Source organism: Rhinoderma darwinii, chromosome 1, assembly GCF_050947455.1.
Source record: "Rhinoderma darwinii isolate aRhiDar2 chromosome 1, aRhiDar2.hap1, whole genome shotgun sequence".
Taxonomy (NCBI): Eukaryota; Metazoa; Chordata; class Amphibia; order Anura; family Rhinodermatidae; genus Rhinoderma; species Rhinoderma darwinii.
The window spans coordinates 336,003,980-336,030,664 of record NC_134687.1 but is presented as its reverse complement, the minus strand read 5'-3'; the positions used below and the strand labels follow the sequence as shown (position 1 = coordinate 336,030,664).

General features: G+C 43.2%; 1 protein-coding gene across 1 annotated transcript in view; it reads right to left on the bottom strand.

Moving 5' to 3' along the window:
* CNTLN (centlein) overlaps positions 1-26,685 on the bottom strand; it is a 396,875-nt gene that overhangs the window by 325,992 nt on the left and 44,198 nt on the right. Inside the window, exon 4 of the mRNA XM_075825669.1 lies at positions 7,418-7,502. Within this exon, the coding sequence (XP_075681784.1) occupies positions 7,418-7,502 (85 nt within the window). The remainder of the gene's footprint in view (positions 1-7,417; positions 7,503-26,685) is intronic.

Sequence of the window (26,685 nt, the reverse complement as noted above, 5' to 3'; positions counted from 1 at the left end):
GAAGCAAAAGAGCAGTCTGTAGCACTTTTGCTTTCGTGAAAAAAACAAACTATAAAGTCAGTGGTAACTTTTGACTCCAGGTCTTTCAACTAAATTTTATATTAGGGAATGCATTGTTGGCAGTACACGGTATAGAACGTTGCCTGAAACCAGATTTTTTATTTTTTTAAAGCCACTTTAAAAGGCCTAGTTGACACAGTGCTTTTTTGACAGGCAATGAAAAACTTTCTGAAGGAATTTTGAGGCAGATTTTTAATAGCCAGTGTTTTTGGAGGCTTATTTCTTTTTTTTGCAATTCTTAACAGTGTATTTTGCCCGCGGTCATTGAATCTAATGCAAAAACCACAAGCAAAAAATGCTTCTCAATGGAAGGTCGAAGGCGGAAACCGCTCAACAAAAATGCATGTCGCTTTTTTACGCAAGTGGCCAAGAGCCGCCTGAGAGAAATAACACCTCTGCTTTCCAATTAAATAAATGTTGAACTATTTGTGCCGTTCTTCGGCGCGGATTCGGATACAGTTTCGGGTCAAAATCAGCACCAAAAAGATCTGTGTGAACTACCCCTAATGCATGTGTATGGTCCATGGCCGCGGACAGTCGAGATTACTCACCCCCAGACAGCAGCAGCCATGGATCGGAGAGCTGGAACGCATCTCCTCCCCAGGAGACGCCAGCGCTCACTTCTGATCCGGTCCGCTGTGTCCCGCAGGGTGCACGCACACGCGCATGCCCGGCCTTAAAGGGCCAGCGTGTGCACAGGGGAATTATCATTAATTACTCCCAGATCACCCTGGACAGAAAGGCCCTGCCCCTTGCCTGAGCGTTGTTGTGTTTTCCTATGTTAGTCTTGCAAATGATCCCTTAGTGTTATCCTGTTCCCAGACTCTGCTACCTGTACCCTGTATCCCATGCTATTGTTCCTGTGCCTTAAACCTGTTGGAGTCGTGTTTTGCCACTGGTTCCGCCTGCTGTGTTACACCAAGTCTGGTGTCTGCTGTCAAGGTCCCATCTGTGCCTAGCGGTTGCTACAGTCTGAACTACTACAGGTACACTTGTGCTTGGACTATTTATATATTGACTTGGTACTCGGTTGGCCAGCTGCTATCCCGCTACGGCGGTAAGGCCCAGTAGGTCGACATACCCACAGGTCGTGACAGTACGCTCAGGCCATGGTAAATCCAAGACCATCACGACCTCACAAGCCATGCAGGCAGACCTGCGAGACCTTCGGTCAAGACAACACCAACTTCTCCTGCCCGTGAACTCCATTACAAAGCAAGTTGATGCGCAAGCTGCAGCCATCAAGGCACATGTTCCTGTTCCTCCTATTACACCTCCTTGCAGTAACCGTACCGACTCACGATTCTTGCTGCCATTACCTTCTCGCTTCAACGGAGACGCGAGTACCTGCAGGGGTTTTCTGAACCAGTGCCAGATACACTTCAGCCTACATGCCAAAGAATTTTCAGCTGATGGCGCAAGAATCGCATTCATCATCTCGCTCCTTACTGGCAAAGCCCTAGCATGGGCAAATCCTATCTGGGAACGTCAGGGACCAGAGACCCGTGACTTCCAGTGTTTCCTACGGACTTTCCGCTCGGTATTGGAGCACCCTGGGCGAGTCATCTGCTGCTGCATCTCTGCTGACCCTTCACCAGGGAGACACCTCCGTGCTCGAGTATGCCATTCAGTTTCGCAGACTGGCGGCAAAGCTGTCCTGGAACAATGAGGCCTTGGTTGCTACATTCTGGAAGGGACAGTCTTCCAAGATTAAAGACGAGCTTGTCGCTCGTGATCTGCCACCCACCCTGGATGACCTCATTCTTCTCACCACTCGGATTGACATGAGGATCCGGGAGTGATCCCAAGAGGTTCGTCAGGAGAGAAGACTTCCCAGGCTGGCTCCTACTTTCCAGCAATCCCGGTTGTCCTCACCAGTTGTTCACCAGAGGAGCCAATGCAGGTGAACCGGCTCAAATTATCCATCCAGGAGAAACAACGCAGACGCACTTCAGGACTTTGTCTGTATTGCGGCCTCGGAGGCCAAGATGTGTGTTTGTGCCCTCAAAAAGACAAAAAGCTCCAAATGCCTAGGATTGGTTAGAGAGACAACCCTAGGCGATACAGCGCTGAAAAAAAACAAAAACTCTTCAAAACTATCCATCCCCGTGACCATAGTGTCCGGCGAAAAGACACATCGGGTCTCTGCCTATCTGGACTCTGGATCCGCAGCTAACTTAATAAAAAAAGATCTAGTGGATCTTCTCCAGTTGCACACAGTCCCTCTGGAGATTTCTTTGGCTGTTGCCTCAGTTAATGGACATGCGTCTGCCCGATCCAATTGTATCTGAGACCAAAACACTGAAGCTCCAAGTTGGAGCCCTTCATTTGGAGAGAATTTAATTTCCTGTCCTCTCCAAAGCAGTCAACGCCGTGCTGCTGGACCCACCTTGGCTTCGACAACATGCCCCAGTCCTGGACTGGAATACCGGAGAGGTTCTCCAATGGGGCTACAAGTGTCTCAATCACTGTCTGTTGCAGATCCATCTGGCCCAGCCTCCTCTGCCTCAGTCGATGGCAGGATTACCTCCACATTACTCTCTGTTTGCGGATGTCTTCAGCAAGGAGGAGGCCGAGATGCTGCCCCCACACTGAACTTACGACTGCCTTATTGAACTGGCTCCTAATGCGTCCCCTCATTGTGGACGGGTATACCCTCCCTCCTTCCCAGAGACTCAGTCTATGTTGGCGTATATCAAGGAGAATTTGGAGAGGGGTTTCATAAAAAAAAAAATCATCCTCCCCGGGAGTAGCCAGGTTCTTCTTTGTCAACAAGAAAGACGGATCTCTTCGGCCTTGCATCGACTACAGGGGCCTCAATCAAATCATGGTCAAGAACAAAAATCTGTTGCAACTAAATTAAAAACTATTTGACCGCATACGAGGAGCCAAGATTTTCTCTAAACTAGACGCACGCGGGCTTCGTACTTGATCCGAATCCGCCAGGGTGATGAATGGAAGATGGCATTCAACAGCCGAGATGGGCACTATGAATACCTGGTAATGCCCTTTGGTCTGTGTAAAGCTCCCGCTGTCTTCCAAGAGTTCGTCAATGACATCTTCCGAGATCTCCTCTATGTCTGTGTTGTGGTCTATCTCGATGACATTTTAGTTTTTTTTCTCCAGATCCGTCAAGTTCTGCTACGATTAAGGGAGAATCGCCTGTATGCCAAGCTGGAGAAGTGCGTGTTTGAGAAGAATACTCTACCCTTCCTGGGCTACATCATCTCGGATTAAAAGGCCTCAAGATGGATCCTGAGAAGGTAAAGTCTGTCCTAGAATTGCCACGTCCTCAAGGCTTGAGGTCCATACATCGTCTTTTGGGATTCGCCAACTTCTTCACGGACAGCTCTATTCTCACCAAAAAATATATGAATGCCCAAAAGGTGTAGACTCCAGAGGCAGAATCTGCACTCAATAGCCATAAGAGTGCCTTCACTTCAGCCTCAACCCTCCATCATCCCGACATATCGCGACAGTTTTCGTTGGAGGTGGACGCCTCCTCTCTTGGTGCAGGTGCACTTCTGTTCCAGAGAGGTTCCAAAAGGGAAGGCAGTTGTATGTGGATATTCTAGACTTTATTTCTCCCGCAGAGTGCAAATACTCGATTGGGGATCGGGAGTTACTGGCCATCAAATTGGCTCTGGAGGAGTGGAGACATCTACTAGAGGGCGCAGCTCATCCCATCCTGATATACACCGACCACAAGAACCTCACCTATCTCCAGTCGGCCCAACGGCTGAACCCCCGTCAAGCCAGGTGGTCGCTGTTCTTCGCCTGGATCCAGTTTGTGCTCCACTACTGTCCTGAGGACACCGTGAACTCTCAAATTATCATTGATCCGTCCTGTATTATTTCTGTTAATCCTCTGCAAGTTAGAGACATCCCTCCGGGGAGGACTTTTGTGCGCCTGGCAAACAGTAAGGGAATGCTTCGCTGGGGGGACAGCTCCAAACTGGCTGGGCACGCTGGTGTTCGTAAAACCAGAGATCTGATTTCCCATCCTTTCTCGTGGCCCAAGCTGCCCAAAGATATTGTGGACTTTGTCTCGTCCTGCACTGTGTGCGCTGCCAACAAGGTAGCTTACTCCAAGCCTGCTGGTCTGCTCCAACCTCTGCCTGTGCCCAATGCTCCCTGGCAGCATATAGAAATGGACTTTGTCACAGACCACCCTTCCTCTGCTGGATGCAATACGGTCTGGGTGGTGGTGGACCGGTTCTCAAAAATGGCACATTTTGTTCCGCTGACCGGCCTACCTTCTGCTTCTCGACTGGCTAACCTCTTCATCCAACACATCTTCCGCTTGCATGGCTTGCCTCTTCAAATAGTGTCTGATCGGGGGGTTCAATTACCTTGAAATTCTGGAGAGCCCTCTGTAAACTCCTAGATGTGACGTTGGACTTTTCCTCAGCCTACCATCCCCAGTCCAATGTTCAAGTCGAGAGGATTAACCAAATCATGGAGAATTATCTATGACACTTGATCTCCATGCAGCATGATGACTGGGTACAGCTTCTTCCTTGGGCCGAGTTCTCATACAACACCACAAGTGAGTTCATTGCCTCTACACCGTTCTTTATGGTCCACGGCCAACATCCACAAATTCCTCTTCCTGTTTCGACTACGTCCCAGGTGCCCGCAGCGGACTCTAAATTCAGGGACTTTCTACAGATCTGGCAAAAAGCCGGTCCTCTATTCTGCTGGCGGTCGACCGCATGAAGCGAAAGCCGGATACTAGAAGAAGAGAGCCTCCTCAGTATCTTCTGGGTACCAAAGTCTGTATGTCCTCAAGGAATATCCGTCTAAAGGTACCTTCAGGTTCCTCGGACACTTTGAGATCCTACAGCAAATCAACCCCGTCTCCAACAAGCTTCGGCTGCCTCCTACCCTCAGAATCCCTAACTCCTTTCACGTTTCCCTCCTGAAGCCTATGGTCCTCAACCACTACACAAAAACGCCTAGTTCTCCAGTTGCTTCCAGCAGTTCTTCCGATGTATTTGAGGTTAAGGAGATCCTGGACTTCAAAAAAGTAGGAGGAAAAACTTTTTATTTGGTGGATTGGAAGGGGTTTGGTCCAGAGGAGAGGTCCTGGGAGCCAGAAGAGAACCTCAATGCCCATGCCCTCATTAAGAAGTTCCTCTCTCGCTCTGGCCCCAAGAAGAGGGGTGTTTGAGAGGGGGGATACTGTAGTCTCCATGGCAGCGGACCGTCGGGATGACTCGCCCACCGGTGGCCGCAGCCGCGGATCTGGAGAAGCCAGCGCTCACTTCCGCTGTGTCCCGTAGGGTGCGGACGCACGCTCATGCCCAGCCTTAAAGGGCCAGCACGCACACATCGGAATCATTAATTAGCTCATGATCACCCTGGACTATAAGAAAGGCCCTGCCCCTTTGCTCATTGCCTAAGCGTTGTTGTGTTTTCCTATGTTAGTCTTGCAAATGGTCCCTTAGTGTAATCCTGTTCCCGTGCCCAGCTACCCGTACCCTGTATCCCTTGCTATTTGTTCCTGTGCCTTAAACGTGTTGGAGTCGTGTTGTGCCACCGGTTCTGCCTGCTGTGTTACACCACGCCTGGTGTCTGCTGTCAAGGTCCCATCTGTGACTAGCCATTGCTACTGTCTGAACCACTACATGTACCCTTGTGCTTGGTCTATTTATATATTGACTTGGTACTCTGTTGGCCAGCTGCTATCCAGCTACGGCGGTACGGCCCAGTGGGTACACATACCCACAGTTTGTGACAGCATGTTTGACTTATATTTAGCTATACTATTATACATGATTACCTGCTATCCACTCGGATACTTATTGTGACAAAACCCCCATTTAGGAAAGAAACCTCAACAGCCAACAGATGTGCAGTCCATAGTGATGAAAGCAGGGGGACAGTATACAGACAGTCACGCCGTTCTAGTGCAATGTTATGCAGCCAGTAACGTGGAAGGTCCAACCATATTGAGTAAAATGATTTAACACAAAGTACATTGAGAGTTTGAACATTTGACCATGTTTAAAACGATGATACTTGCGATTATATATAATAAACATTAGACCTATTCATTTCCTTTTATATATACACACAATATAAAAAATATAGGTGTCTACATGAGCAGGACTTTTAGCTAACACAATTAACACGAGTAAAGACAAAGCATTTTAGAGAAGATATTAAGACCAAAAAAAGGCAATACAGATACTTGAAAAAATATATATTTTATACTTTAAAAAAAAAAGGACCAATGTTTAAGTATTGTGAATGATGCAGGAAATGCTTCCAATGACTCATGCTGCCTCGAATAGCAATTAAAAGCAGGTATAATTAGTGTGTGCCCACCACATCCAGTAAAGCAAATTATTTATTGATAGCCATGCATAAATAGATCCATTTCAGTGACTTCCCCTACGACAACTCCTATTAAGGATGATCCACTGGATATATTTATGACTCTGATATTAATAATTGATATGGATCATCCTGGTATATTGTAGCCCACCTGCATAGAATACTATACATAACTCAAGTACAAGAGGAACGCTGTTTATGTAGACAGAAATGGATTATTTTACCCATCAAATCTTCGATCACTAGTACAGGGGTCCAAGTACCTTGTTCCTCCCCACCAGCAAGTCTGTCTCTCCATACGAATTTCAGCTAACTGCAGGCGTGCTGGCGAGGAGGAATGAGAGACTCTGGACACTAGCAATCCTCTGGGTCCATGTCACCTCTGGATAGGGGATACATGCTCTTTGTGGAGGAAGCCCCCTTTAACCATATAAATAAGGCCACCATCTGTCTGTCTAATTCTGCAATGGCAAAGCGTTTGAAGGGACACATTTATCACCAGAAGAGTGACATAACACATTAGAAAAATGATGCAAGTGCCATGGGCTAGAATTTGGTAGCTATATTTACAAGTGTGCCCCAATAGCACTGGAGCTATTCACTCCGTACCTGGGGCAGGTGATCAGGATTGTACTGCATGCAAGAATAGCCCAGTGCTGACCTTTTCACAAGTGGGGTTACCGGTCCCCACCTGGACCAATAATATTGAAATGCAAAATATCTACTGTATATGTATATATAAAAAACACAACAAAAATAAATATAAAAATATTAAAAATATCAAAGTTAGATATGTAACATAATAAAGTGTCAATGCAAAGTGCGAAAGCACTAGACAAATGATTATGGATACAAATATCAACGGTTACGTGGTAACCGGAAACAAATATATCCCTATTGGGTAAAAGACTCCGTGACAAACAAACTATATGTTCTAGGGAAAATTAACGGGAAATTAATATTACTAACATTGACAATTCAGTTTCATTGTGCAGTAATAGAAGCCAATACAAACCTGTTCTAGTTCCTGTATTTTGCCATCTTTCGTTTGCAAGATTTCCAGAACTTTTCTGTCTTTGGCCTCAGCTTTATCTTTTTCCCTGGGGCAAAGCAAAGAAGATTTATATTACACATTATGAAATCTAATATGTACTTAATCATTTACATTTGTTAATCCTTACTGAGAAATGCCACTTTAAAGAGCAGAAAATAAAATTATCTGTGACCAACAGTCCCCGCAGAATTAATCATCATGCAGATGGCAAATAGCAGCAAATTACTTCTTCTGGTAAATATGACACATTTATTTCACTCTTCAAAGTCAGGCTTTTGAGTTATAAGCAGAGCATAAGAAAATCAAATATATATATATATATATATATATATATATACATACATACAGTGAAGGAAATAAGTATTTGATCCCTTGCTGATTTTGTAAGTTTGCCCACTGTCAAAGACATGAACAGTTTAGAATTTTTAGACTAGGTTAATTTTACCAGTGAGAGATAGATTATATATATAAAAAATAAAAGAAAATCACATTGTCAAAATTATATATATTTATTTGCATTGTGCACAGAGACATAAGTATTTGATCCCTTTGGCAAACAAGACTTAATACTTGGTGGCAAAACCCTTGTTGGCAAGCACAGCAGTCAAAGTTTTTTGTAGTTAATGATGAGGTTTGCACACGTTAGATGGAATTTTGGCCTACTCCTCTTTGCAGATCATCTGTAAATCATTAAGATTTCGAGGCTGTCACTTGGCAACTCGGATCTTCAGCTCCCTCCATAAGTTTTTGATGGGATTAAGGTCTGGAGACTGGCTAGGCCACTCCATGACCTTAATGTGCTTCTTTTTGAGCCACTCCTTTGTTGCCTTAGCTGTATGTTTCGGGTTATGGTCGTGCTGGAAGACCCAGCCACGAGCCATTTTTAATGTCCTGGTGGAGGGAAGGAGGTTGTCACTCAGGATTTGACAGTACATGGCTCCATCCATTCTCCCATTGATGCGGTGAAGTAGTCCTGTGCCCTTAGCAGTGAAACACCCCCAAAACATAATGTTTCCACCTCCATGCTTGACAGTGGGGATGGTGTTCTTTGGGTCATAGGCAGCATTTCTCTTTCTCCAAACACGGCGAGTTGAGTTAATGCCAAAGAGCTCAATTTTAGTCTCATCTGACCACAGCACCTTCTCCCAATCACTCTCAGAATCATCCAGATGTTAATTTGCAAACTTCAGACGGGCCTGTACATGTGCCTTCTTGAGCAGGGGGACCTTGCGGGCACTGCAAGATTTTAATCCATTACGGCGTAATGTGTTACCAATGGTTTTCTTGGTGACTGTGGTCCCAGCTGCCTTGAGATCATTAACAAGTTCCCCCGTGTAGTTTTCGGCTGAGCTCTCACCTTCCTCAGCATCAAGGATACCCCACGAGGTGAGATTTTGCATGGAGCCCCAGATCGATGTCGATTGACAGTCATTTTGTATGTCTTCCATTTTCTTACTATTGCACCAACAGTTGTCTCCTTCTCACCCAGCGTCTTACTTATGGTTTTGTAGCCCATTCCAGCTTTGTGCAGGTCTATGATCTTGTCCCTGACATCCTTAGAAAGCTCTTTGGTCTTGCCCATGTTGTAGAGGTTAGAGTCAGACTGATTAATTGAGTCTGTGGACAGGAGTCTTTTATACAGGTGACCATTTAAGACAGCTGTCTTTAATGCAAGCACCAAGTTGATTTGGAGCGTGTAACTGGTCTGGAGGAGGCTGAACTCTTAATGGTTGGTAGGGGATCAAATACTTATTTCTCTGTGCGCAATGCAAATAAATATATAATTTTGACTATGTGATCTTCTGTTTTTTTTATATATAATCTATCTCTCACTGGTAAAATTAACCTAGCCTAAAAATTCTAGACTGTTCATGTCTTTGACAGTGGGCAAACTTACAAAATCAGCAAGGGATCAAATACTTATTTCCTTCACTGTATATGTGACCTAAAATTCACCAGGTAAGTTCTATCAGCTTATATTTGTAATTGTAGCCACACGATCTTCAGTGTGTCTTAATCATTACTTGCACATAATTACATTAGTGGTTTATGGCTTAACCTGGTACCTAGAGACCAAATTTGGCAAAGTATTGTACTATGCATGGCATCACCTTTGGCCGATTATCTTTAAAGCATAACAATGACATAAAAAGTTGGGCAAAGCAATGCTGAGCTCTAAAGGCAACTGGCACAGAGATATTACTGAAAACCTGTCTGCGCCTCCGTATAAAATTGTATCAATTTCTGAGTGCTAAATTACAGATCTGTATAACTCGGAACATGTAGAGAGTTGTAATACAGCATAATGCCGAAGTGGTCAATACAGTGAACGCGCCAATATCCCCGGAAGCTGATATACAGCTATGGTCAATGAGGTCAATTAATGAAGTTGAATGAACGACTTGATTTTTTACTAAATGCATCAAATGAATTGCTATAGAACCAAATTGCATTGTCTTCTGTATTGCTTTCCGTTCTTCAAAGTAAAATCCTACTTGTCCCACTAAAAAGGCCAGGAGAGAAGGGGAAAAACACCAAGAAATTAGGCTCTGTCAAGAGGTTTATGAAGATCAATGACTGAAACAAACTCCTGTTTAGCTAATTAGAATCACTGATGTACCATAATGACTTGAGCTACGGATATTTGCCGACTTCTTTAGGATGAAAAATGGAGTAAGGAGATGCTGTCAATTTGTAAAACTTTTAACCACCAATCACTTTCCCTTGAGACGAACATTTTAAACATTTAACTGAGCTGCACTGAGCCACAAGAATTATCCATATTTAGTTTTCATCATCTCCCCAAATTTGACAATTTATTCCACATCATTAACAGACTATTTTTCTAAGTGTTTTAGCACAAGCTAGAAGTTCACAGACTAGACCACATCAGGTTTTCCTGGGTCTTGGCCCATTTTTAATGAGATGCCCAAAGATGAAATATTAGAGACATAGAATAATCATTATTTCTGAATGACGAGTGAAGATGGTTTGGGATGTTGACAAAAACATATTAGCAAAAAGGTGTATATAAAAGAATGTTATTTATGCAACGTCAGTTAGACAAAAAATAAATACATTTGTTATATGTTAATATTCTTTATCCAAAAAGCTGAATTCAAGGTTTTGCAATCAGTCTAGGAGTGGATAACAACATCTGCCATACAATAGTATGTTGAAGTGCCCTTGTGTAGAACACCATCTTCTAAAAGTGAACGGAGCCCATGCACAAAGTGCCGCAGTGTCCGTTAATGCAGTGACGATACACTGTAGAGCTGGGTCCACACAACCTGTTTGAGAAGCATTTGCTGCACGTTCTAATTAAATTTAACCCTTTTTACTGACCGCTAATATGTTTTTTCCAGGGGGTCACTAAGGGGCCTTAGCCTAGTCTAAGCCCTGCATATATGTCCCATGCCAGGTGGAGCAGTTGGTCAGCTGTCTAAAGACAGCCATGCTCCTGCTCTAACAACCGGGATCGGAGGAACCAACAATTCTGGTTGTTTAACCCCTTACATGCCGCGGTAATAGCGATGTAAAAGTGGTTTACAGAGAGGGTGAAGGTTCCCTCTGTAAGCCCATCGGCAGTCCAGTGACGCAATGGGTTGTTATAGCAGCCCTGGGCCTAACAAAACCCTCCAGGTCTGCTATGTACGGAAGCCTATTAGATCCTGCATATTAGGCTCCCGGTCAGTGTAAAAGTGACTGGACATAATACAATACAGGAGTATGGCAATGCATTATGGAAGCGGTCAGAGGATCGCAATATTAAGTCCCCTACTGGGACTTAAAGGTTTTTGTAAGGGGAAAAAAACGTTTTATCTTTTTGGGGAATATTTTTTTTTTTTGTTACAAAAAAAACAAAACAAAAAAAACCACATAATTTGTAATGCCACATCCGTAACAATCTGAACTATAAAATTATTACAGTATACTGTACGGTCAAGGCCATAAAAAAAAAAATTTAAAAATACTGTTTTTGGTTAATCCCACTTCCCAAAAAAAAAAAGTGATCAGAAGTTCGCAAGTACCCAAAATGGTACCAATAGAAACACTACAAGTTGTCCAGAGAGGTTCACTTTTTTTTTTTTAAGCGTTTACTGTGTGAATATAAACACTATAAATTTGGTATCACCGTAATTGTATCCATAGAATCAAGTTATTTATATATACTGTGCGGTGAACTCCGTAAAGACAAAACCCAAAAGACCAATGGAGGGATTGTACTACCACCCCCAAAAAAATTATAAACATTATATAATACATTATATGTACCCCAAACCGGTGGTATAAACTAAATTAAAAAAACAAAAAAACAAAACAAAAAACTCATTCCACAAAAGACAAGCCCATATACGGCTTTGACAGGAAAAAATTGGCCTTATGGGCAAAAATAGGCTGGTCATTAAAGGGTTAAAGAAATGCAGACACATGGCAAGCAGTGATGTGCGAGCCTGGCTCTGTTATTTCACTTGGGCTTTTACACCCCTCCGTCGTCCAGAGCTTTCCTTAACCCCTTCGCGCACACGGGCGTGACTGTACGTCTGAAATGAAAGTGATTTCCCGCATTTGGGCGTACAGTTACGCCCAAGCTTCAAACTGTCACCATGTCAACAGACATGGTGACAGCGTCCCGATCGCAACTGTCAGACAGTTGCCGAGCAGGACTCGCGGCACAGGACAAATTAGAGTGGTCCAGTACTGACAGGCCAATCACAGCGCTGGAGCAGTGGTTTGCCGGCATCTCCGTCTCTGACAAGCTCATTCTTGTCAGAGAGCTTGTCATAGTCGGAGACAAGTACAAATACAGTCAGATTGTCAAAAAAAGAACCCAAAAACCCAGCGAGCTGCCCCTTTTCTGCCCACTAACCAGTGATCACCCCCTTTGGGGCCCACTATATATATATATATATTATATATATATATATATATATATATAATCATCATTTCAGTCCCCCACAGTGTCTGTCTGCCGTGCTGTGATCTGTCGCCTGTCGCAGTACCCGGTCGCTATCACCCTGCAGTGTCCCTAGATTGCCCACTGCCTGAATTCCCTGTTAGATAGCAATGCCATGTCTCATTAAGTTTTTCCCCTTGTAGGTAGGGTACCCTTACTAATTGAATACAGCAGGGTCGCTGGTCTGTTCTCATTCCACGGTTGAGCGTAGCGGTTTATTGTTTGATAAAAAAAATAAAAAAAAGTTTTACAAAAAAAGTGTTCGTTAGTGGTAGCAAGAGTTCGTTAGTATGGCCAAAAGAGTCTTCTCAGCCGAGGAAGCATATGAAATGCTGTGTTCCGATACGGACAGCGCGAATGAAGGTGAAGCACAGTTCGTGCTTCCATCTTCCTCTGAATCCAATGACTCTGAGTCTGCACCCCCCAGTCGGCACAGAAGAGCCGTAGGTCCTGCTCTGCCTAAGCTGACCTGGGAAGCTGCGGACAATTATACACCCCAGGTGCCTGAGTTTACAGCCCCCTCAGGCATTCAAATTGAAATTATCGGTTTCAGCCCCATTGATTATTTAAAAAAAAAAAATTCAGACTCCCTTTTAGAATTAATTGTCCAGCAGATCAACCTTTATGCGGTACAGTTTATTGCCCAGAACCCTGACTCTTTTTATGGGAGAAGCCAAAATTGGACCCCCACAAACTCAGAGGAATTGCGGAAGTTTTGGGGCATATTTTTAAGTTTTGGTCTCATAAAAAAGCCCAGTATTAGAGACTATTGGTCCCCTGATATTTTATGTAACACCCCCCTTTACGCCACAGTAATGACAAGGAAGCGATTCGAAGCCATCCTAAAGTTCCTGCATTACAATGATAATCGCTAGTGCCCACCCCCACAGGACCCACATTTTGATAGGCTGTATAAAATAAGACCATTAATTGCCCACTACTCCCAAATTTTTTCCCAAGTTTATACCCCCCAACAAAATATTTCGGTGGATGAATCACTAGTCAGCTTCAGGATAGACTGCACTTCAGGCAGTATCTACCCAATAAAAGAGCCCGATACGGCATAAAACTCTACAAGCTGTGCGAAAGTGCCACCGGTTACACCTACTCTTTTAGGGTCTATGAGGGAAAAGACTCCCAAATAGATCCCCCAGAATGCCCCCCCTTCCTAGGAATTAGTGGAAAGATTGTATGGGATCTTATCCATCCTTTGCTCGGCAAAGGATATCATTTATATCTGGACAACTTCTACAACAGCGTCCCATTGCTAAAAGTTCTCTCGTCCAGATCCACCTTGGCATGTGGAACAATCCGCAAAAATCAGAAAGGCCTCCCCAAAACTTTGCTGGGTCAGATCCTAAAGTTAGGAGAGAGCAGAGCTGTCTGCAGCGACGATCTGCTCCTCCTGAAGTTTAAGGATAAAAGGGACGTCCTTATACTGGACCAGCATTCATGACAGCAGAGGCAGCCTAGTCCCTCTACGCGGATCCACCACCCAAGATCCCAAACCATTCTGCGTACAGGAGTACAACAAACATATGGGTGGCGTTGACCTGTCTGACCAGGTTATAAAACCGTACAGCGCCATGCCATTCCTTTGTTTTTATACCAGGGTATGGTATAAAAAGCTGCCTGTGCATCTTACACAGATGGCATTATACAACGCCTTTGTCCTCTACAGATACGCTGGCAGTGGGGATACGTTCCTGCAATTTCAGGAAAAGGTCATCAAGTCCCTGATATTTGGTGACCAGGAAGGGGAGGGCAGTTCATCCAGTTCTTCCGTCAGCAGGATAATTCCCGGCCAGCATTTCCCCACAGAAATCCCCCCCCAAACTGAAAAAAAACAGAAGCCCTCAAAAAAATGCAGTGTGTGCGCCAAGCGAGGCATTCGTAAAGACACCACATACCAATGTGAGACGTGTCCCACAAATCCCGGCCTGTGCATGAAACAATGTTTCAAAATATACCACACCTCCTTGGATTTTTAATTTATTTATTCTTCATTCCCCTTTTCTGTCTCCCATATTGGCCATGAATAATTATTCATTTTTTTTACTGACCAGCCCCATTTAAGGTTTGTAAAAAAAACACCTAAAACAAAACTAAAAATTCTCACTATACTAAGGACCCGAGGGAGTGTCGGTCTCATCCAGGTTGCAAATCTGGGTGAGAGGAATAAATCCAGATAAGATTGGTTGTCTCAGCAAATCTTTTTTTGCTGAGGCCTTTGATTTATTTTTTGGGCTGGATTTTATGGAATGGTGGGTAGGTTGGTAGTGGGAACAGCCATTCCCTCTCCCTCCATTGCGGGTTTTCCAGGTTGTCCTCCTTATTTACTAAAATTAAAGTATTTCTTAGTATACCCCTAGATGAATACCTAGAGGGTTGTCACTTCACAAATTAAATCTTCTCACTATACCGCTAGATGAATTCTTTGAGGGGTTTAGTTTCCTAAATGGGGTCACTTTTCTGGGTTTCTAATGTTTTGACACCCCAGAGCCTCTGTTTTCATGACACAGGGCAGAAAATGCCATCGTAATAGGCCTCAGATGTTGTATGGTGCTCTTTACCTTCTGAGCCCCGCCACGTGCTTAAACAGCAGTTAATCTCAATGGGGTATTGCCGTTTTCAGCAGAAATTGCTTAACAAACTGTGGGTGCTTTTTCTCCTTTAACCTCTTGTGAAAATTATGAGTTTGGGGCTAAAGCAACATTTTCTTTGAAAAAAAAATAAAAAATAAAAAAAAAATCTAAATTTTATTATTTTACTGCCCAGTGTATGAAACACCTATGGGGTCAAACTGCTCACTATACCACTTGAAAAATTCCTTGAGGGGTGTAGTTTCCCAAATGGAGTCACTTTTTGGGGGGTTTCCACTGCACTGGCACCTTTACAAATGCGACATGGTGCAGAGAAATCAATCCAGGACTCCAAAAGCTAAATGGCGTGCCTTCCCTTCCGAGTCCTGCTGCTTGCCAAAACAGCAGTTTATGACCACATATTTGGTATTTATGTACTCTGGAGATGTTGCTTTACAAATGTTGGGGTGCTTTTCCCCATTTATTTGTTGAAAAAATTAAACATCTTGAGGTAAAACTACATCTTATTGGAAAATAATGTCATTTTTCATTTTCACTGCCCAATTCTAATGAAATCTATGAAACACCTGTGGGGTCAAAATGCTCACTACACCCCTAGATGAATTCCTCAAAGGGTATAGTTTCCCAAATGGAGTCACTTTTGTGGGATTTCCTTTGTTTCAGCACCACAAGACCTCTTCTAACCTGACATGGTGCCTGAAATATAATTTAAGAAAAGGAAGGCCCAAAAATCCTCTAGGTACTCCTTTGCTTCTGAGGCCGGTGTTTCAGTCCAGTAGCGCACTAGGGCCACATGTGGGATATTTCTAAAAACTTCAGAAATCAGGGCAATAAATATTCAGTTGTGTTTCTCTGGTAAAAACCTTCAGTATTACAGGAAAAATTGCTTAAAATGGAATTTCTGCAAAAAAAAATTTAAATTTGCAAATTTCCCTTGCACTTTGCTTTAATTCCTGTGAAACGCATAAAGGGTTAAGAAACTTTCTAAATGCTGTTTTGAATACTTTAAGGGGTGCAGTTTTTAAAATGGGGTGATTTGTGGGGGTTCCTAATATATAAGGCCCTCAAAGCCACTTCAGAACTGAACTGGTCAATAAAAAAAAAAAAAATTCTTGAGAAATTGCTGCTAAACTTATAAGCCTTGTAACGGCCTATAAAAATAAAAGGATGTTCAAAAAACGATGCCAATCTAAAGTAGACATATGGTAAATGTTAGCTAGTAACCATTTTGTGTGGTATAACTATCTGTCTTACAAGCAGATACATTTGAATTTAGAAAATGCTAATTTTTTGCAAATTTTCTCTAAATTTTGGTGTTTTTCACACAAAAATATTGAATATATCGACCAAATTTTTTCACTAACTTAAAGTACAATATGTCACGAGAAAACAATCTCAGAATCACTTGGATAGGTAAAAGCATTCCCAAAATATTACCACATATAGTAACACACATCAGATTTAAAAAATGAGGCTGTGTCATAAGGTCCAAAAGTGTCTGCGTCCTTAAGGGGTTAATGGTAATGTATAGAGGTAGGATAAGTGTATAAGACGTAACTTAATAGAACCCATATAAAATGGAATATCAATATAGTATTGTATATACTTTTGGATTCCTTAACATACACATCAGTAGGTATTCAAAGTGATGAATTCAGGGTTACAGTTCCTTGAGTACACAGCAGGGTAAGCTTGGATCATATGAAGTTGCACAATGGCATTCTATCTGTTCCTTCAGCCTCTACCTGATCCCTCATTGTTGACAACACTCCGGGTACTCGTTCTGAAAAGAACGACCCTGTTGGCTCTGGAACCTATCCCCAATGTTCAGATAGTTTCCCTATCTAGAGCTCCAGCTCCTACGCGTTTCGCCAGTTAAATACTGGCTCATCAGAGATGTTGAGCATAACGGTGTAACAGATCTTATGGCAGTGGCAGCGAGCGCTTCTAAAACACTCTCCATTTGCATCAGTCAGTTAGCTCAGTCTCTTCTGGGGGCTCGGTCGCTGGACATCCAATCAGACGCAAGCGCTAATAAGTAATCAAACTCACATTGATATCGCGTCCTCGCTACCTCCTCAGTGGGCTGGATTAACGATAACCTTAGTGGGATTTCCTCAGCCTTACCCCTGTGGGCTATTTGCTTCCATATATCATGGTGTGCATTAGCGTTGCTTATTGTCCTCATTCAGGCATATTAAAAGGAATCAGTTATCTCAGCTATATAGTGCGATAGTATCTTGTATAGCCAGGTGAATAAGATACTAGATACTTTAGTCAGTCATGTGTCTTCAGAGATTACTGGCTGCAAGAATAATTTTAGTCTTATAACGTCACTTAGATAGAAAACTCCAATCTAGGAAGTGAATATATAAGTAGTAGGGTATGTATTCTATAATAGGTGTATGATAACACCATTAATCTTGTGTCATAACCATATTTATATATATTCATGGGTATGACCGAAGTATCAGAGGAAGCAAGCATAGTTCACATTTTCATTCAGGCCCTCTGGGGCCACTGATCACATTCTATAAATCCATCAACTTTCTACTTGTAACAGATCCCTGTCCCAATTGCCCCCTCTTGGATTAGGCTCGATGTGTTGGATTCCCTGGAATTTAATGACCCCAGGGTTGCCTCCATGTACTGGCCATATACGTCTAGCGATTGGGGTATCTTTTTTATTTAGGATATCGTTGTAATGATCCCTTATTCGTCTTCTGAACACATGTTTGGTTTTGCCAATGTAATACATTGGGCATGTACATTTCACCATATAGAGGACTCCTTTAGATAGACAATTAATAAATTCTCTGTTTAAGTATTCCCTACCAGTTGTTGTTACTTACAACAGTTTTAGACACGAATATAGATTCACATGCCAGACATTTGAAGGTCCCTAGAGGTCTTCTATTCAGCCAGCAGTCTCTTTGGGGTGCTAGTCTATGATGACTCTGTACTAGTTTGACTCTTAGACTTTTATTTCTTCTGAAAGTGATCTGTGGTCTTTCACCTAGTACTTCCATCAGGTCATTAACCTCCATAAGGATCCCCCAGTGTTTCTGAATGATTTCTCTGACTTGTTCATGAGCCCCATCACAGGTCCCTATGATACGCATTGTCATGTCCGTGGCTGCGGGCCGTCAGGTTCACTCTCCTCCTGACGGCCGCAGCCATGGGTCGGCGAGTGCTGGCCCCAGTCTCCTCCTCAGGAGACGCCAGCGCTCACTTCCACTCACCTCTGCCAGATCCAGAAGGGTGCGTGCGTCCGCTCTTAAAGGGGCAGCACGTGCACCGGACTTTAATGAACTATTAGCCCATGAGTGCCCTGTACTTTAAGAGGGGATCAACCCCGTGTTTCGATGCCAGAGCGTTGTTGTCATACCCAAAGTTTGTCTATGCGATGGTCTCCTAGTGTGTTCCTGTTCCTGTATCCCGTGCGATCCTGGTCGTGTGCCGTGTTGAGCTGTTGCCGTGCTGTGCTGTGCTGTATACCATGCCTGTCCTGCTTCACCACGCCGGACGTCTGCCTGCTGCCTAGTCCCAGCTCAGCCTGCCTTGCTACTGTCCGAGCTGCCACAGGTACCCTATACGAACTACAGACTGTAACCAGCGCACTGTTGGCCAGCTGCCATACTGCCAAGGTGGTACGGCCCAGTGGGTCCACGAACCCTACGTGACACGCATATTGTTGTTTTTTACGGGTATTCTTGCTTTGGGCATAAGTAAATCTCTTCTTTTAGTATTTATTGCATTAGTAAATGCTTCCTTGAGAATCTGGTCAGGATAACCTCTTTGGCGGAATCGGTCTCTCATATCCGCTTCTTTTGCCAGGAATGCCTTAGTGTTTGAACAGTTTCTCCTGAGACAGAGGTATTGTCCCTTTGGTATCCCTCTTTTAAGGGCATATGGATGGGCGCTCCCCCATCTCTGGAGACTGTTAGTTGCAGTAGACTTCCTAAAAACCTACGTTTCAATTTTCCCTCCTGTTCCTCTCGGTAGTCTAACATCTAAAAATGCCAGATTGTTAGGGTCACTCTCTGAGGTGAAGCGGAGACCAATTTGATTTGTATTGAGATCAGATACAAACTGTTCAAAATCTGTCTGGGTCCCTATCCACAGGATGAATATATCATCTATAAATCTTAGCCAAAGGCCTATTGACTCCTGCCATTTGATGTTCATATCGGAGAATCCTACATTTTCTTCCCACCAGCCGAGGAGTAAGTTGGCATAAGAGGGGGCACAGGGGCTCCCCACAGCCATACCCCTGAGCTGGTGGTAGTATTGGCCACCGAAGAGAAAAACATTTTTTGTTAGATTGAATTCAAAGAGTTCAATCACAAATTAGTTATGCTCCCTTAGATGATTTCCTCTTGCTTTCAGAAATTGAGATATTGCCTCAAATTCTATATGGTGTTGAATTAAGCTATATATCACCTCAACATCAATTGAGGCAAAAATCATGTCTTAAATGGTAGTCACACCAGTATACCTCCTCCTTTCCTCGCTTAGTAGCATAAAACGGTGTTCCATACTCTACTATTCCCTTCCCCATTAACGAGAGAAGGTCCCCCACTTCCCCGGTTGTAAAAGCATCCCTGTGCCACAGAAGTTACTACAGACCACCTTTCACTAGTCATCACAGAAGTGCCAATCCCCACTCCACAACTTTAATAGTCACAGCAGCTCCCCGACAGTAGTCAAAGCAACTCTCATTACTAGTCTACTCGAGCAATCCGCCCATAATAGTTGCAGTAGGTCCCATTTCCATAGATATCACAGCAGGTCCAAATTCCACCACAGTCCTATCCCAATAGTAGCAGCAGGACTACAGATTAGTAACAGCACCCAGCTCCATGCATTCAGCACTGGGTGGAATTACCAGGCCACCGAATGTATAACGGGCAGAAATCAAAATCCAGTCACCAGGCCTAATTTTCTAGTCAATACGAAAAGCTAGTGATCAGGTTTTGTCCAGCACCGAGTAAAGGGCCGTTGCGCTCCAGTGAAAACCATGACCCTTTCGTGATTTCAAGTTTGGGCCCCCACAGATCACATTTTGAAGTCTTATAGGTTATTAATCGTACATACCAAAAAACCTCTTCTACCCCTTCCAACATCGCACTGTACCGTACCAATCAGCAGCGGGTGTCAGGTGTAATATATAGCTGACATCCCGCTGCAACAGCCAGGATCAGAAACAACTACAATCCTCATTGTTTAACTCCCTCTATTTATTATAGAGTGCCGATGGCCTGTCATGTTGGCCAGGGACTAACAAAGGCACTCAAACTTGCCATAGCTACAGTATATGCCTATTAGGCTCTGCCTATTAGACTGCCTGTCAGTGTAACACGGACAGGCATAATACATTGCAATACACGAGTATTGCAATGTACACTATATAAAAAAAAATTAGAATACACCTTTTAATCATTGAATTCTGGTGTTTCATTCAGGAATACTGCCACAGGGGTATAAAACCCAGCACCTAGCCATGCAGTCTGCCTTTACAAACATTCGTGAAGGAATGGGTTGTTCTAAAGAGCTCACTGAATTCCAACGTGGTACTGAAAAAGGATGCCACCATTGCAACAAGTCAGTTAGTTGGATTTCTTCCCTCCTAGATACTCCGTGATCAACTGTGAGTGGTATTATTGCACAGTGGATGCGTTTAGGAACCACAGTATCTCGTTTAGGACCCCCTAAAGTTACAGAATGGGGTCGCCAAGTGCTGAGGCGCACAATGCATAAAAGTGCCCAAATGCTCTGTTTAGTCAATAACTGCAGTGTTCTAATCCTACTCTGGCATGATCAGAACACAAACTGTGCACCGTGAGCTTCCTGGCATGGTTTTCTATGGCCGAGCAGCTGCATGCAAGTTTTACGTCACCAAGCACAATGCCAAGCGCTGGATGGAGTGGTGTAAAGCACACTGCCACTGGATTCTGGAGCAGTGGAAAGGTGTTCTGTGGAGTGAGGAATCACACTTCTCTATCCGGCAGTCTGATGGCTGAGTCTGGGTTTGGTGAATGCCAGGAGAACGTTATCTGCCTGACTGTATTGTGCCAAAAGTAAAGTTTGTTGGACGAAGGATAATGCAATGAGGTTGTCATACACGGGTTTGCCTAGGCCCCTTAGTTCTAGTGAAGGGAAATCTTAATGCTTCGGCATACCAAGACATTTTGTGGAAACAGTTTGGGGAAGGCCCTTTTGTGCCCCAGTGCCCAAAGCAAGGTCCATAAAAGGAGTGGTTGGGTGGGTTTTGTTTGTAAGAAGTTGACTGGTCTGCACAAAGTCCTGACCTCAACCACATTGAACGGAGATTGCAAACAAGACCCGCCCGCCCATCAGTGTCTGTCCTCACAAACGCTCTGCTGGCTGAATCGGCAAAACATTCCCACAGATACAATCCGAAGTCTTGTATAAAGCCTTCCCAGAAGAGTGGAAGCTATTTCAGATGCAAAGGGGGGGACCAGCCAGAATCGAGATTTGTTTGAGAGCACCTCTTGCTCTAGAAGACCTATCATGTTTTGCATTAAACAGACAACCAACGGATATGAATAAACACTGTGTAATGATTAATTGTCATGGTTTGATGGTGCTGCAGGGAAATAACACTCACTGCCAGGTTTTCTCATAGATTACAGCAGATTGTTGGGGGTACCAACAGGGTGACATTTTGTGATCAGCTTATTGTCAAGAGACTGTTCTAAAAGGGATGGTCCAAAGCAAAGAAACCCTTTAAGTATCTCTTAGCTGCACATAAATGTACAGTTTCCATAGACTTCCATTAAAATACCCTATGTAGCGTAGGTGGTTAAAATGTCCATTGGTATTGTAGCTTCAATTTATGTTTTTCACACAATCATAAAAGTTTGGTAAGGAGATGAAGATCGCTCTTTAATTTTCCTGATAAGACTATTGATTCTCTCCCTGTACCGCTACCCAAATTACCAAGTCACTCTTCTCCCCAGGGATCACATTGTGTTGAAAGAGTCTAACTGTAGTGGAGTAGAAGCCAATTAAGCTTTTGGCCTGAAGACAATAAATCCCATCATCTCACAATATTGATATAATGAATTAACATATAGCTTGAAAATACTTCCATAAAGACAACTATGTTGTGATTATCAAAGACTAATCAATTATATTTTGTCTTCATAGCTTTTGTTTGTTCACTTTCAATAGCCAGTTGACTATTTCTGGCCTCATTCACACATTGTAAATTTGGTCAGTATTTTGAAGCCAAAATCAGGAAAAGAGTAAAAAAAAAAAAAAAAAAGCTGAAATATTTCCATTAGCATCCACTCCTGGTTTTGGCTTTGAAATACGAATGCAAAATAGTGAGCAAATCAGCAATGTGTGAATGAGACCATCAAGTAAAGTCAGAAAACAATATAAAGAATATTATGACATAAAACGCAGTCACATGCATCTAAAAAAATAGGGTAATTTTTTTTTTTTTTGCAGATTTGTGAAGAGTTTCCAGTGATCCCAAACTACCAAAAGTGTTATTTACTCAGGACCTTTCCATTAAGATCTGAAGGGTCTCATCGCTTCTATTAATAACCGGAGCTGTGTGGAGGCATTGTAATTATGTTTTGCTGAGAGAAGCCTACATATTATTTTTCAATATTTAAACTGAATACAAATACATTAAATTAACGAAGGGCCTGTTCACATCACTGTTGCCCTTTTGTTGAGGGGTTCAGTCTGACGTTTCCATCGAGTTAACCCCTCAGCGGAAAGGCAAACTGAAACCTCAGCTTCCGTTTCCCTCACCATTGAACTCAATGGTGATGGAAACCTAGCTAAAGGTTTCCGATTGTCACCGTTGTGTATGGGCTCCGTTGTTCTTGACGGAACCAATAGCGCATTCGACTGCGCTATTGATTTAGCCAAAACAACGAAACCCTGTCACAACAGTGACAGTCGGAAACCATTAGCTAGGTTTCCATCACCATTGAGTTCAATGGTGAGGGAAACGGAAGCTGGGGTTTCAGTTTGCCTTTCCGCTTAAAGGTTAACCCGACGGAACACCTCAGCGGAAAGCAACGGTGATATGAACACAGCCTAAAAGAAACTGAAAGGAAAGGAAGTCGCAATATGTCAGTCCCAATGCAGCAATGTCCAGAATTGTGTACAAAATTGTCATAGTTGCAAAGACTGTCTTTTATCACGAGGGAGTAGAGACAAGTTCTAACAGCCGCTTTACATTCCAAGTGGATTGCTTACGATTCCCTCGGGAGATCAGATGCAGATATCACAGGTTGGGTTCTTTAGTCCAGTGGCGGACATATAGCCTGTTCAGGTGTACATGGGCCCAGAGGGGGGATAAATATACAGCTATGGAAGCAAGTGGAAGGAATTAAGCAACCTTCAGTACAGGTAGCTAACCTGCTTTACTGCCTTAGACCACCAGGGATGTTATCATTAACCCCTTCACTGCCCTTAATCACAAGGGATGTTACTTACCTGCATGGGAAATGAATGGGGTTGTCCAGGATTATAAAACCATAGCTGCTTTCGTCCAGAAACCGCACCACAGAATCCGTCCATCCGTTGTGTCTGGTTTTGCAGTTTAGCTTCATTGAAGTGAATAGGGCTTAGCTGTAATACCACACACAACCCGTGAGCAGGTCTGGCGCTGTCTTGGGAAGACAGCAGCCATGTTTGTCTAGTCATGGACAACCCCTTTAAGACTATCCAGATATTTTTCAGAGAAATAACAGCAAGAAATGAAGGTATGTTGGTGGAAGGGCCACACCCTGCTTTTGAACAGGGGCCCTCAGTTATCTGTATCCATTCCTGTGAAAACTAACGGTATAAAATGTGCTACTTTTCTCAGCTAATGTAGATTACCTCTACATATAAACTAGTTAATTTACATATTCATATGGTATTTTACAGTAAGCAGAACAGGCTCAAACTTTGTAATACAGCCGAGATCCAGTGTTATATAGACTGCTGTGTTTTTGTCCATATGAAGCAAACCCAAGGATGAGTAATATGTACATAGTGATACGCCTCTTTATAAAACCCATAATATACAGATACGTAGCTGATGTAATAAACATGTATAAGAATAAGCGAGACACAATGAATATTCAAATGTCACAACCTGAAAAAGAGAACAATAATACTATAATCTGCTGCAGATACCAAGATTTGATAGTGCCCAGATCAGGATACCTCTATATTGCTTTAGATTTCAATACCGCAAAAATCCTATAGTTTAATTTTGCCAGTGTACTACAGGAGAATTGCCATCCACATGTCAAGAAGTGTTGATACTAAATATGTTCATGCAAAATTTCTAATTACAGCCCCAAGCACTGCTTTACTATTCTGGTTAATAGAAGCTGTACGTCACAGTAAAAGCATACTGAAGTGAGTGCATTTGAGCGTTGGGATACATAGCCACTGACTTTTAAAATGTGGAATGTGAAGAATCCCATAAAATAGAAATATCCGGTTGTCATAGTGGGTTATAAGATTTTTTTTAAATACAAGTATATAATACTCTTGAAGTGTTTTTTGGGAAAGAAAAATTAAAAAAACAAAAAACCTCAGCATTTGTGAACAGACTGCTTTAACATCTGCGCTTCACCAGGGCATCCCCTGAGGAATTTTAAATGATGCCTTCCTGTGCTGAATAAAGTGCTAACTTGCACCTTGAATTTCAAACTGTGTCCTGAGCAGCCATCCAGTTGGTACAACACCAGCTGAAGTCCCAGTGGCCACTGTTCACTCAGGCTTGACTGCAATTATCATGTCAATATTTTGTGCTCCAATATGCAGATATGCACACATGTGGGCTGCATAATGCTTTGCTTCTCCATGGAATGTTGACTTGTGTTTGATACTAGGGGAATTTTTAATGAAATTAGATATTAACATTTCACAAGATATAGACAATTGCCGCTATACATTGTCTTTCTTTACATCTTTTGTTACAATTTTGCTGAAAGGTAAAACACTTTACCGAAAAAAAAAACATTACGATAATTAGGTATTTGGTCTGCACACTAAATCCCCCCAAAAACACTTTCAACTGTATCCCATATCAAGTTCATACACAATTGGTTTACTGATACATTAGTATGTAGTCATGATCTGATAAATTAAAAATGAAAAGCTTGAGAAGTCCCTTTAAGGCTACATTCACACGACCGTGTGACGGCCGTATTTTTAACCTATGTCACATGGCCGTTTTCAGAAAAAAAAAAAGTTCTATGGGTGTATTCACACGGCCGTTTTCTAAACGCCCGTGAACACCAGCCGTCATGTCCTATTTTTGGCCGTTTTCACGGCCAAATGGCTCCCATATAAATCAATTGATCAGTTTTTAAAAGTGATCCTGGCCGAGGACTCCGCACATAGTCTTACTTTGACCGCTGAGCCCGGGGAAGCCCCTGACAGCACTGATCATATATGTACAGCCAAGTCAGGGCCTTCAACAATGGAGTCCATATATGGACTGTGGTGCCAGGGGCTCCCTCGGACTTCCCTGTAGATGGTTCCCCCTGTAGATAGCACAACACCCCCCCCCCAGTAAATAGCACCCCCTGCCTGTAGATCGCAACCTCCCCCTGTAGATAGCACCACTGTAGCTCCCTGTAGCAGCGAAATCCCTGGCGGCCAGATCACGCTCTGGCCGGGGATACTGCTCCTGGAGAAGCCCCCAGCGTCACTATCCATATATCCTACAGAGAATTACAGTTGCGCTATCTACATGGGGTGGCACTATCTACAGGGGACACTGGCGCTATCTACATGGACACTGTGGCACTATGTGGGTCCGGCACTTTGTATGTGGGCACTGTGCTACTCTGTGGGCACTATGTAACAGCCATTAAAAACGGACTGGAAATGGATGAAAATTTGGAGACGCTGATGCAAAATGGCCATCAAAAACTGACAGCTGATCAGACCATGAAAAACGGATGGCATACGGATGCCAAACGGCCATTAAAAACGGACAGACGGACTGGAAATGGATGAAAATTTATAGACACACTGATGCAAAACGGCCATGGAAAATGGACAGTTGAACAGTTTTTAAAAGGTAAAGGCCTTATTCACACGACAGTCATAAACGGCCGAGTGATGTTCTATGGGTGTATTCACACAGCCATTTTTTTAACAGCCCGTGAATAATGGCCGTCAAAAAATAGGACATGTCGGCCCCCATAGAAGTCAATGGATCCATTTTTAACGGATGTCAATACAAGTAACAACCGTTAAAAATGGATCTGTGACATGTGGATTTGCAAGGGGACTACTAGTTCCCTTGCGGGCTATCGGAGGCGCGACGACACATACTCACCAATGCAGCGCCGACTTCTTCTGGTCTGGTCGCTAGTCTCACGGGTTCTGCGAAGGAGACGCGATGACTTCGCATCGGTGAGTATTTGTCATCGCGTCGCAGCATCTACAGGGAGGCGTGTGGCATCATCTACAGGGAGGCGTGTGGCATCATATACAGAGAGGTGTGTGGCATCATATACAGAGAGGCTGTAAATAGTTTCTAGGTGAACATGTGACCTTCCTTTGGGTGTTTTCAGGTGGTTGGGACAAAAAAGCCTGATCAATGAAATTCATCAGTTTTTTTAACGGCCATGAAAAACCGATGCAAACTGGATGTCAAACGGCCATTA